The sequence below is a fragment of the Acyrthosiphon pisum genome, unplaced genomic scaffold (assembly GCF_005508785.2).
Source record: "Acyrthosiphon pisum isolate AL4f unplaced genomic scaffold, pea_aphid_22Mar2018_4r6ur Scaffold_20844;HRSCAF=22298, whole genome shotgun sequence".
NCBI classification, from domain to species: domain Eukaryota; kingdom Metazoa; phylum Arthropoda; class Insecta; order Hemiptera; family Aphididae; genus Acyrthosiphon; species Acyrthosiphon pisum.
Window position 1 is genome coordinate 31,999 of NW_021770246.1, and position 13,247 is coordinate 45,245.

General features: G+C 27.5%; 2 protein-coding genes across 2 annotated transcripts; both read right to left on the reverse strand.

Moving 5' to 3' along the window:
• Positions 1 to 1,007: 1,007 nt before the first annotated feature.
• On the reverse strand, positions 1,008 to 2,957 carry LOC103310001 (zinc finger MYM-type protein 1-like). The gene is made up of 3 exons (XM_008186939.1): positions 2,771 to 2,957; positions 2,070 to 2,701; positions 1,008 to 1,763 (listed from the first exon to the last, which is right to left on the reverse strand). Exons 1-3 carry the CDS (start codon positions 2,955 to 2,957, stop codon positions 1,008 to 1,010), a joined length of 1,575 nt encoding a protein of 524 aa, XP_008185161.1.
• Positions 2,958 to 11,645: 8,688 nt separating this feature from the next.
• LOC107884324 lies at positions 11,646 to 13,114 on the reverse strand. The gene is made up of 4 exons (XM_016806140.1): positions 12,820 to 13,114; positions 12,098 to 12,628; positions 11,812 to 12,035; positions 11,646 to 11,666 (listed from the first exon to the last, which is right to left on the reverse strand). The coding sequence occupies exons 1-4, from the start codon at positions 13,112 to 13,114 to the stop codon at positions 11,646 to 11,648; spliced, it is 1,071 nt and encodes a 356-aa protein (XP_016661629.1).
• Between the last annotated feature and the right edge of the window lie 133 nt (positions 13,115 to 13,247).

A 13,247-nucleotide genomic window follows, 5' to 3' on the forward strand; every position in this document is an offset into this window, starting at 1 on the left:
ACTTTAATCAGAGACGGTGCAACTGGCCCTTAGAGCGTCTAGCAATCCATTAAAAACGTTGTAAATGGATAGGCTGGATACGATCTCCTGTTGTTAATAAGTGTGGAGTCGATAGGTGTATTCGATTGTCTAGCTATCAGTCATCAAACCACATAGGTAGGCAATTCGACTGCGTCGGATCGCGGACGAAATGCGAAGCGTATATTATCGTTAGCGTAGGTAACTAAAGAATAGAAAATATAGATATGCACAGCAGTGCCGTAGCCAGAAAATTGTTTTGGGGGGGGCACTTAATTTTTTTCTCAAATTTTGCAATTCTAGAATACCTGATTATCACCTGTTACGTACTTTATGGCTCCTTTGTTTATAAAGTGTTTACTACAGGCCTATTATGTTTATGACTACCATTATATGCTAACAACTATGGTACCCATATATTTAACATAACAAAGTAATATTATTATTTCTTTAATAATATTTTTAAAAATTAAAAATTAAAAAAATAACAAAGTACCTATTAATATTATGTTAAAACATAGATTGATAGATTAATTAGCTATATTAATATTATTATATCAATATTACCAATATGTGTTGTAAACACAACATTTCATTTTTCATTGAGATATTTATTACTATTTACTAACAAGAATACAAGATCATAACTTTTAACTTTTATCAAACATATAATAGAAAACAAGTTATAACTGACCTTACTTAAAGGAGACTTAAAGGAGTTTTAGTTAAAACTAAAGGAGATTATGATGGAGCATTTAAACAAATTTAAATGATTATAATTTTAACAAAATATTTATTTATGTTATAATATTATTCAACAAATGTGTTAAAAAAATTTAAATATTATTAAAAAATAACAAATTATTCTTTAATATATTATAATAAAGTAATAACAGTAACCAACTGATAAAAAAAATTAAATAACTCAGTTTAAAAATTAATTATTTACAAACATAATTTTTTTTTTTTTAATTATATAAAATACTTACTTATAATTTAAAGTTTAGACGTCTTTCTTTTCTGTTGGCAAACACATCAATTAATGACTCTATGTCTATATCTATATCCCTATGTACATTTAGCAGTGCTAGACCATTAAGTCTATTTTCACTAGTTGAATTTCTCAAATAGGTTTTTATACGCTTAAGAGTTGAAAAACTTCTTTCAACTGAAGCTGTTGTAACTGGCAGGATTGAAAAAATTTTCAATATTGTATATATATTAGGAAAAATATCTACTGGACAATTTAATAATGTGTCAAGGGAGTTGGTTGGAATTACTGTTTCTGTTTCCCACTTCATTTGCCATAATTCAAACTCTCCTTTTAAGGTTGAACTATAGGAATCTATTTGTAAGTCATCTTTATAAAATTCTAAAGCCATTTGTAAATCGTCAAATGTGCTTTTTTTTACTTTAGACAGAAACAAACAAGAAAGTGAAGATATTAAACTTGAATTTGAATTAAATCTTTCATTAAAAGATGAGAGCAAATCATCTAAATATGGATAATAAATTGATACCCTATAGTATGTGCAACAATTGCCATCATTTACAGTATAGTTCGCTCGGTGTTTTTGAGCTCCTCCTACTGTCTGTGGGATGATTGGAGACACACCAACTTTTTCAGCCATTTCGATAGCACTATCAAAGATTTTTTGAAACTCTACTTCATTTCTTAAATGTTGTAATTTTGTAGTTGTTGTTTCTATTGAATTTGTAGCGGTTACAATATCTATATTCTCTGTCTGCAAATATTTGGAAATTGTGTATGTTATACCAAGTACTCTCACCATTATAGAACATGTAATCAAAAATTAGAAATTACATAATGATTTGTGTAATAAAATAGCACTTTTGTCATTTTCTGAAATCATGAGATCCTCCAGTGTTGAAACAATTTCTAAAAAACCATCAACAAATATTGAAAGAGCTTCATTTCTTTCAACCCATATGGTTTCACAATATTTTTTTAACCCAGAAAATGTTTTGTTTTCCAATTTTGTTTTTAATATATATGATCTTTTGGCTGACATTCGAAAAAAAGAACTTACCTCTTGAATTATATTTAATGTGTTTCTGATTTGTTGAACTTTAGAAGCATCATTTAGACATAAATTTAAACAATGAGAGAAACAGTGAGTGTATAGAGCTTTTGGATATTCTTTTAATATAAGTGCTTGAACTCCTCTAAATACTCCTCCCATATTTGCTGCTCCATCGTATCCTTGGCCTCTCATATGCTGTAAATTTAATCCTAAAGCACTCAATGTACTTATGATTGTCTTTGCTAGCTCTAATCCTGTAGTACTATGTACTGGTACAAATTGTAAAAAATCTTCTCTTATTTTATTTACATCAGCATCAAAGTACCTTATACAAAGAGAAAACTGTTCAACTCTACTAACATCAGTTGTTTCATCAGCTAATATCACAAAAAATTTGTTTGTTTTAATTCTGTTACAAATTTTAGTCTGAATTTGATCACATATAATTGAAATGACTTCATTTTGTATATCAGCACTGATATAAGTAGAATTTTTACCACAACTTTTAATATGATTTAAAAATAAATCGTCACCACTATCTATACGGTAACGTAACAGAGCTCTGAAATTACCGTCGTTATGTAATGGCAAATTCAAATCTAAGCTACCTGAATCATGGCCACCTCGAAGAGCAAGTCCTTGGCGCCCACAAAGAATTACTGTTTTAATTATAACTTTTAAAATATCTCTGTTCCTTTATATTTCACTCTCATTTCTTTTATGTAACTGGATGTAGACGTCGTTTTGTTTTTTATCAACTATTTTTAAGAATTCTGTAACTTTAGCCATAGAAAATTTATGATACTCATTACTTTCATGTATTTTAAAGTACTCAATAGCATCTTTCCAATTAATAAATGGTTGATGAACTAATGACTTTGGAGGTGAATGCATACCTTTACCAGCTCCTTCTCGTTTGTAAAAAAACACACAATACTTACAAAACGCTCCTTTTTGATCCGAATAGGCCAACCAATTCCATCGTTGTAACCAAGATAAAGTGTAGGTGCAGCCTAAGACGTACAACGATCAGCTGAAAAGGCCGGTCGGACATTCGAGATTCGATCATCCGACCGTCGGACCGATAGCATATCAACCGATGTTAAACTCATCGCCCGATCGGCACGTCATGTATTATTATTTGGTCGTAATATTATAACACATAATTTGTGACATTCATAAAGTGTTGGTGTTGTGTTTTTTCATCACCTCAATCCTGACCGGACCACGATTACAAATTGACTCAAGATTTATCACAAAATTTATGTAGGTTTATTTTTACTAAGAAATATGATTTCTGATGAGATAATCATCTTGTACGACACATTAGATATCGAAAATTGTATAAATATATTAATGAAAATTACTTTAGATTCTGTTGAAATGTACAATTAATATTAGTAGTCAGCCTTGACACGTGTGTAGAATTTAGTATCTAGTTATACGAGCGTAAGACTCACTCTCTATACGGATGTAACATGACCTCGGTTGTGCATATATATATAGGGCCTTTGTAGCATGTAAGAATCACTTGCACGGCCACCGTCGTACAGTGCGTATACGGTGTGTGTGTGTACAGTCACGTTAAATTGTCCAGTTGTACGTTATTATATATTATACTTATACATAATCATATTGTCGTGTTATTCATTTATATTAATACTAAAATGGTTAGTCTGTCAAGCTGCACTTTCAACAGATTCTAACTAATGTGTGGGCACCGTTTAATTATAAATTTCCTATAAGTGAAAAAAACAAAAAATATGGCTTGAGGTTTCAGCTTGCTGAGCTTAAACTATAATCAGCTGTCATTTAATTAAGTAATAGTGGAATTAGTAGTCAGCTAGGTATTAGAACAAAACAGCTTGTAGTTATATATTGTATATTTTATATATTGTAGCCTTATATAAGTGGAAAAATGCTAAGCAGATAGTTGAAATGCTTATTGCTTGCTTTCTTATTAGTTATTTATATGCCTATGTCGGTAGATTGTATACAGGGTGATTTTTTAAGCATGCTCACCCCATTTTTATGCTTAAATTATGCATATATTCAAATTCTGATTTTTGGAATTTTTAAGTGTATTTAAAGACGATATTTTCGTGTACTTAGATTTTTCAAAACATTTAAGGATTATCCTGTGGCGATACCAACTTTGGTTTTTCAAATGACAACATATATATTTTATAGCAAAATGTGAATCAGGTTATTTTTCTGAAAATTTTGACGTATTGTAATCGAAATTTGAACGAAAACTTCCAGAGTTATTCAACTACCAAGGAATAAGGATAATAGATGGACTATTATACGAAATGCTTTCTAAATGGATACGAGCTGGATAATATTGTAATTCGGTATGCAATATACAATATTCGCTAAATTACTAGTTACTAAATGCTTATGGATTAATATAGGACATTAACACCTGACAATTATTTTCAAAGCAAAGGAAATATAAAATAATATCCTTTTTATTTTATCGAGTATGTTATCTTGTAACCAATACATATTATAGGTATCGTTTATTTGTATAGCATAACTATTACCTAGAATAAAATACTAAATAATTGTCAGTAGTCGGTAACACAAATGTGAATACGTAATAACTAATAATCAATTAATAATTATAAATACATGTAATAGAAATAAACATAGGCATTACATAGCTATCGATATTTATACACGTCCAGGAAAATGCTTCCAGATTACGCACTTGCTATAATAATAAGCGTAAAGTAATTTCAGATATCGGCGTTTAGATAAGAAATGATTAACAATATTGTAATAAACACGGTTTAAGCAGATAGACCACAGACCACTGGTCATAGGCTGTAGTAAGTTGTTATCTGTCCGAAAACTGATAACAAACCAATGTGAAAAAACCTATAGTACATTTTTTACAGTGATGCCCGCGTGGCCGTTTGCTTTCTGCACTGTGCTCGGACAAAAAAAAAAAACGAAAGTTTCAATCGACGACCCATGCAACACTGTTTAGCAGACCACCAAAGGTAAGTCCACAGACTTCTATATTACTATATTACTTCTATGATATTACTTTCTATATATAGAAATCTGTGGGTATGTCATATGATAGTCGCTGTATAATCACTCTTATCATATTCGGACAAGTGCTATCACTCTTTTTTATTTAACTTTGAAATTTGAATCTTGTCTGTTTTTTTTGGGTGTTTGTCCACGCGATTTCTCGACAATGGCGAAGTGTTGTACATGTGTAACTTGGTTATTTAATTTGGATTTTATACTTAGTGCTATTTAATATTTATTTTTAATAAAACTACTACCTGATACAATTCCTCGTTTTTTTTTAACCAATTCCATACAAGTAGACTTGTAATACGCATATCTTTTTCATAGTTATAATTATGATCTGATAACTTGCTACTTTCTGTTGAAGTGACAGACATAATCAAAGTTAAAATTTAAAGACTGTGTCAAGAAAATAAACCAACCTTGTGCACCATTAACCTTTTTTTTAGTAGACCTACCAGCAATATTATTTTAAAAGGGTAAGTTTGTTTACAAAAAGTTATAAAAAGGACTATCTTAAATACATTCTAGTAAATTAACTTCGTTGTTTTTAAATTTAAATTTGTTTTACTTTCAGAATTGTTAAATATTATCTGCCAACGTGGATATTGCTATTTGCTATTAACTTACCCAACACTTGCATGCAACATAGACGTCTGTTTGAGAGAGGATTTCCGAGGAATTTAATCTCATGCTGTTTACGAAATTAATTAATCGTATTTAATTTCTACACATATTTTGCACTTAAAAAATGATAAGCAATGTTTCTACATTATACATAAGGTACATAATATCATATTATTCAGTTTTTATTAAATGTCATTTAGATTTTTGTATTTGGTTTCAGGTACATTACAAACATTACAAACAATGTATTGATACTCGACGACGAGCCTAAAATGTGTATTTAATCTTTAAAACATATTTTTTGGACAAAATTATTTATAGATAGTATTTGCACATAGTTGTAAGTAAAATATTTTTTCATGCTTATTCTTCTGTTTATAACAAACATAATTTGATTTCAGAACAAATTCATACTTATTAGTTGTTATTTCTATTTTGTGAAGCTCATACTTAAATGTTCAATAATTATGGATATTTAAAAACTAGAACAAAGTATTGTCACTTTATAACATTTTATTAAGTGGGCACTGTACTACAACATTATTTTAAAGTGTAAGTAGTTATACCAAATCTTATAAAAAGTACCTTAGCTTAAAGACTTAAATTAAATCATTTTAGTAAAATAACTTCATTGTTTTTAAAAATTAATTTTTTTTTCTTTCAGGAAGGTTAAATATTAACTGGCAATGTGGATATCGCTATTATTTCACAAAAATCTTGAATGTGACTACAGTGATAGTTTGAGAGAATGTTACCAGATGTTTAATTTTTATTCCAATTACTTGCACTTCAAAGATGATTACCAATGTTTCGTTATATAATACATAAGGTAATATTATATTCTTTAGATTTTTTTTAATTGTAATTTTAGTTTTTTATATTTGGTTTCAGGAACATTACGACAATTCAAATTTAAGTCTCGTGCATGCAATTATTATAACAAACCTAAAATGTCCAATCAATCCGTGAGATATATTTTATGGATAAAATAACTTTTAGATAGTATTTGCACATAGTTGTAAGTGACATATTTCTGAGTGTTATTATTAAACCTAATTTTACATAATAATTGTAGATATTTAATAATAAGCCATTGAAAACATGAAGACAAATATCAAGTATTTTTAATTTTTTATCGTCAAGTCTAATTTTTTTTTACTCAATTATTGGCATCTAGAAATGAGTGCCAAATAAAACCATTTAATCAACTGTTGTGGGATCTGTTTTAATTTAAAGAAAATAATTTTAGCATACCTACACAAATGTATTTTCATTTTATACATTTCATATTAGTTGTAAATCTTTTTATAAAAGTAATGATCATATTTTAAGCAGTGCATAATTCAAGAATCTACATTAGTAGGATATCATGGTTTTTCAGTTTTTTTTTTTTTAGTTGATTCATTTAAATATTTGTAATATTAACAGTCTGTAAAAAACTTGATCTATAGCTATTAAAATTGAAATAGTGTGTCATATTAAATTGTAATTAAACTGCACCGTAAGCAATAAGGTTTATATTATAGTATTAATGTGGTCACTTTTCGATATTTGGTAGTTATAGGTCAGTTAGTTACATTTAAGACAAAAGTAATATTAAACAAATATACATATATTTTCATAAAATAAAAGATCTTAATATTTAATAATTTACTTTTATACACTAATGACAATACCTCGTAACTCGATTTTAGTCGATATTGACTTTTTGGTATCAAAATATTTGTAATCTCTTTGCGGTTGTTTTCTTTAATCACCTCCGCAACGATAAGACCAATATTTTCCCTCCAAAATCAATTAAAGTAATATCAGGTATCTCATTATCACATGTGATACCACGTAACTTAACACAAACTTATGGGTTGAATAAGTGACGGATTTAAGTCTTCATTACATCAATTTAACAACAGGTAATTATAATATTTTGTTTAAAATCGTTTAATTATTAATACATTTAAGTATTATTGCTACAGTTATGTATGTAACAGATGTATTTGATATAATATATTAATTGTAATTAAACGTCTTAGATACGTGTTATTTTCATTTTGCATAATTCATTTTTCTGTGTTGCATCCTACTTACGTGAAATTTCGCAAATTATTAGGTACATTATAACATAATATTACCTAGTATGTTATAATGAATAGGTACTATCAAAATATATTTTTATTAATAATATTATAGACACTAAGTTTTATTGTATTGTAATATCTATACCTACTGTTATATTTATTATTATGTAATATAATATGATTGGTAAATTAATATGTTTAGGCACAATGGCGAGACGCAGATTAAAGATGATGATGGACTTATCCGTTATAAATAATAGTAACAGTAATGTGAAAAATGAACATAATGTTCATAATTTAACAGATATTATATCTTCAGCAACAATTGTTTTTGATGAACCAGAAATAAATTCAGTTGTAGGAATAAATAATGAGGTGTTAGCATTTCCATTGGAACATTATACAGATAATTTTGAAGTGAATTCTAATAATATAAATATTGAAGATGATAATAGAATATTAGAAATCCCACTGGAAAATTTTGAATTGAATACTGTGAATTCTGATATAAATATTGAAGATTATAATAGAATGTTAGAAATTCCACTGGAAAATTTTGAATTGAATAGTGTGAATTCTGATATAAATATTGAAGATTATAATAGAATATTAGAAATCCCACTGGAAAATTTTGAATTGAATACTGTGAATTCTGATATAAATATTGAAGAGAATAATGATAATATGTTAGAAATTCCACTGGCAACTAATATACCTTTATGTTATGAATTATTAACTGAGGATATTTTGAAACCAAATGATATAAGTAATGAAAATGAACAAATGGATGTAGAAAATATAAATGTGAATAATGTACAATCTAAAGCTAATGATACGCGTAATATTAAGCCTCAACCAAACAAATGGAAAAGACAAATTAGTCAAAGATGTAGAATGAGTGGCCAAGAATACATGGGCTTTCAGAGGAAAGAAAATGTAGTCAGTCAAGATATACAACGACCAGCAAGAAGTATACAGCCAATGTGTAAATCTAAATTTTGTATTAAAGCAAAGAACCGTTTTTGCCAATCTTTTAATGAAAATCAAAGGTTGGAAATATTTTCTACATTTTGGGATTCATCGTGGGAAGCAAAAAAGACTTTTTCATGTAATATGGTAACAAAAATGATAACTAAAAGTAATACTACCGGATGTAATGATAGTACTAGACGATTAAACACATACACATATCATTTAAAATACAAAGATTTACCTGCATTACAAGTATGTAAGAAAATGTTCTTAAATACTCTTGGAATGAATTAATTTATGCTACATTCTTGGGTAAATGAATCAAACCATGGTATTCCAAAGGTATCCAAAAATACATCATATGATAATTTAGGTCGAATTATCAAATTATCACCACAGAGTATGGCTAGAAAAGCATTTTTTTGTGATCGTTTAAAACATATTAAAAGTTGGTTTAACAGCCTGGCAAAAATGCCATCTCATTATTGTCGTGATAGAACAAATAGATTGTATCTAGAAGGTCCTTTTAGTAGCTTACAAGAAGTATTCAATTGTTATAAAAAAAAATGTACTGAAGATCAGCTTATTCCATTAAGCAAATGTTTTTTTAATCAATACATGAAAGAAAATAAAGTGTCAATATTTAAACCACGTAAAGACCAATGTGATTTATGTTCAGCATACGAAAATTTCCAAGTATCTGAAGAAGAATATGCCATGCATATTGCTCTTAAAAATAGTGCAAGGGAAGAGAAACAAAAGGACAAAAAAAGTGCAGAAGAAAAGAAGTGTTACTGTTTTACTATTGACATGCAAGCGGTCAAATTATGTCCTGCAGTACAAGCAAGTTCATTATATTTTTCTATGAAGTTAAAAGTTCATAACTTGACTATATATAACTTAGCAACTAATGAATGCAGTAATTACTGGTGGCATGAAGGCGTAGCAGATTTAGAGGCATCTGTATTTGCTACAATTATTATCAAGCACTTATTAAAAAAGTGTACTGAACAAATACCAATTATTATCTACTCTGATGGCTGTGGGTATCAGAACAGAAATGTTATTCTTTCAAACGCTCTTCTTCAGTTTTGTAAGACCCAAAATATTGTAATTAAGCAAAAGTTTTTAATTAAAGGACACACTCAAATGGAATGTGATAGTGCACATTCTCTTATAGAAAGGAAAATCAAAAATAAAGATATTTTTTTGCCCTCTGATTATGTGCGATTAACAACGGAGTCTCGAAACAATCCTAGTCCATTTGAAGCAATCCTATTAACACACAGTTATTTTTATGATTTTAAACATTTAAATGCTTACACCTCTATAAGACCTGGTATTGGAAAGGGAGAACCAGAAGTTAAAGACATTCGTGAACTATTATATGACCCATCAACATCATGCATTTATTTCAAACTTTTATTTGATGACCCATACTGTGCAATACCAAAAAAAGTATTTCCTAGAAAGAAAACCATAAGAATTGATGAAGATCAACAATTTCAATATAAACCATTGTACAAAAAACCATTGAATTTATCATTATCTAAATGGAATGATTTACAAAAACTCAAACGAGTTTTACCAATTGATACTCATTCGTTCTACGATACACTTTTACATTGTAATGAATTAAAAACTAAAAAAGGCAAAGTCTAGTCATATTCATTGTATTATTTAATATTTTTTGCTATAACATTGATCATAAGACTGATCCCCATGGTTTATGACTTTGTTTTATTTTTTTTTTGTTATAATCTAAAATGTTGTGTTATATTTTGATTAACATCATAATATTGTTTTTTATTTTAAATAATTACTTTGTTTAAATTTTTTTGTTAAAATATTGATCATAAGACTGATCTCCATTACTTAATATAATAATATTTTATTGTTTGTTAAGTATAATCTATAATGTTGTGTTTTATTTTGATTAACATCATAATATTGTTTATTATTTTAATAATTACTTTATTTTATTTTATTTTTTGTTATAATATTGATCATAAGACTGATCTTCATTACTTAATATAATAATATTTTACTATTAGGTATAATCTAAAATGTTGTATTTTATTTTGATTAACATCATAATATTGTTTGATATCTTATTTTATTTTTTTTTTTTGTTATAATATTGATCATAAGACTGATCTTCATTACTTAATATAATAATATTTTACTATTAGGTATAATCTAAAATGTTGTATTTTATTTTGATTAACATCATAATATTGTTTGATATCTTATTTTATTTTTTTTTTTTGTTATAATATTGATCATAAGACTGATCTTCATTACTTAATATAATAATATTTTACTATTAGGTATAATCTAAAATGTTGTATTTTATTTTGATTAACATCATAATATTGTTTAATATCTTATTTTATTTTTTTTTTTGTAATAATATTGATCATAAGACTGATCTCCATTACTTAATATAATAATATTTTATTGTTATTACCTAAAATGTTTTTTTGATATCTTAAATTATAATAGTTTACTTTTGTGCTGTTTAATTTTTAATAATCCTGCTTTTAGTTTCATAAAATCATGTTTTCGGTAAAGATTGATCAAAAGAGCATAATACTGATCCACACTACTACTTACCTATGTTTAAGTAATAATTATTTTAAAAATTATGGTTAAAATGTAATCATTTTACAAACAGTAATACCTCGTATATTTAACAGAAATACCACGTATCTAAATCACTGGTAGAGCAATATCACGTATCTCATTTAAAATGGGTACATAAAAAAATAAATGGGTTATTTATATATATAATATTCGAAAAAAATATAAGTTATTTTAAAATGCAAACATAAAGGATGTGGTCAATGTGTAACAATAATTATTCGGTTTTTTGTTTCTCCTGAAAAGTAGCAAAAATTTAGTTACGAGGTATTGTCATTAGTGTAACGATATATATTTTCATTACGTAAAAGATTTTAACATTTAATAATTAAAATAGTAATTTACTTTTATTTTAATAAATGTTCAAAATTTTGACCATTTACTTCTAAGCACATTTCCATTCGTTTCAACACTTCGTGGTGGGTTACTTTCAATAGCATTTCCCTAGGAATTGATGCACAGGCGTCTACTATTTTCTTTTGAAGTTCTTCTATAGTGACTGATTGTGTTATATAGACAACTTCTTTTAAGAAACCCCAAAGAAAAAAATCTAGTGGAGTCAAATCTGGACTACGAGCTGGCCATCTAATTTCTGGACTATACGTGCCTATTTATTAAAAAAAAAATTAATTTCTGAAATAGTTAATTTGTCTCCAAAAACATGATTACCAATCCAGTTGACTCCAAATATTTCTGTTAAACATTCTCGAACCATATTACTGTTATGTGCTGGGGCTCCATCTTGATGATAGTACATTTTTAAACGTTGCTCCAGTGATACATTTTCCAAGAGTTTTGGAATTTCATAGTTTAAAAAGTTTCTATATTTATTCCCAGTTAGTGTACCATCAAAAAAGTATGGCCCTATTAAAGTGTCTCCCAAAATTCCACACCATACATTAACTCCCCACTTAACTTGAAAGTTAACATCTTTAGTCCAATGAGGGTTTGAATCGGACCAATAATGACTATTATGTCTGTTGATCATCCCATTATTTGTAAACCGTGATTCATCTGTCCATAAAATATTTGTAAGGAAATCCGGTTCTTCATCAATTTTTGTTAAGAATTGAGCTACCATGTATAATCTTCTTTCAAAATCAGTTGGACGTAAATGGTGAATTAATTGAATTTTGTAGTCGTGAAATTTGTTTAATTTTGCAATTTTTTGACAAGAACTATATGTTATTCCAGTTTCAGCTTACAACAAATAAATATAAATAAATTGTCAGTTTAATTTAAGTCATATAAATTATACAATTTGTATTGATTGCTATGATATAGGTAACTATGACCTTAGCCATGAAATTAGTATAAATAATAATCATAACAAAAAATAATTAAAAAAATGTTAACAAATGTTTTGATAATTCAAAAATTTGATTACAAACCTGATATTCTACGCAATGATGTATGTGGATCCTTATATAAATGTGCAAGAACCATAACAGTATTTTTCTCATTTACATCTCTCTTTACTCTCTTACATCTTACACTTTTTATATTTTTTTTATTGAAAGAACCATGTGAAAGTAAATTCTTTTGTATCCTTGCAAATGTAAAACGGCTGGGTATTGTACGGTCACCATAAAGTTCAGCATATAACTTAACTGCTGCTGTAGCATTATTACTACACTGTGTGTAACATTTTAGCATATCCATTTTTTCAACATTAGAGTATGACATGGTTTAAATGATATTAAAAATAAAAATGTTTATACGCTTGTGATCTTACTGATATTAATGCACATCGAAAAAAAAGTATCATAATACAATTTGTAGGATGCAATAAAATATAATCAAAGTATATCATATTAAT

Coding starts and splice junctions, on each gene's coding strand:
- LOC103310001 (XM_008186939.1), bottom strand. CDS start 2,957: ATGCATTCACCTCCAAAGTCATTAGTTCATCAACCATTTATTAATTGG. Junction 2,702..2,770: donor GTTACATAAAAGAAATGAGA/GTGAAATATAAA, acceptor GTGGGCGCCAAG/GACTTGCTCTTCGAGGTGGC. Junction 1,764..2,069: donor CATTAAATATAATTCAAGAG/GTAAGTTCTTTT, acceptor AAATATTTGCAG/ACAGAGAATATAGATATTGT.
- LOC107884324 (XM_016806140.1), bottom strand. CDS start 13,114: ATGTCATACTCTAATGTTGAAAAAATGGATATGCTAAAATGTTACACA. Junction 12,036..12,097: donor ATTTGGAGTCAACTGGATTG/GTAATCATGTTT, acceptor TTTAATAAATAG/GCACGTATAGTCCAGAAATT. Junction 11,667..11,811: donor GAATGGAAATGTGCTTAGAA/GTAAATGGTCAA, acceptor GCTACTTTTCAG/GAGAAACAAAAAACCGAATA.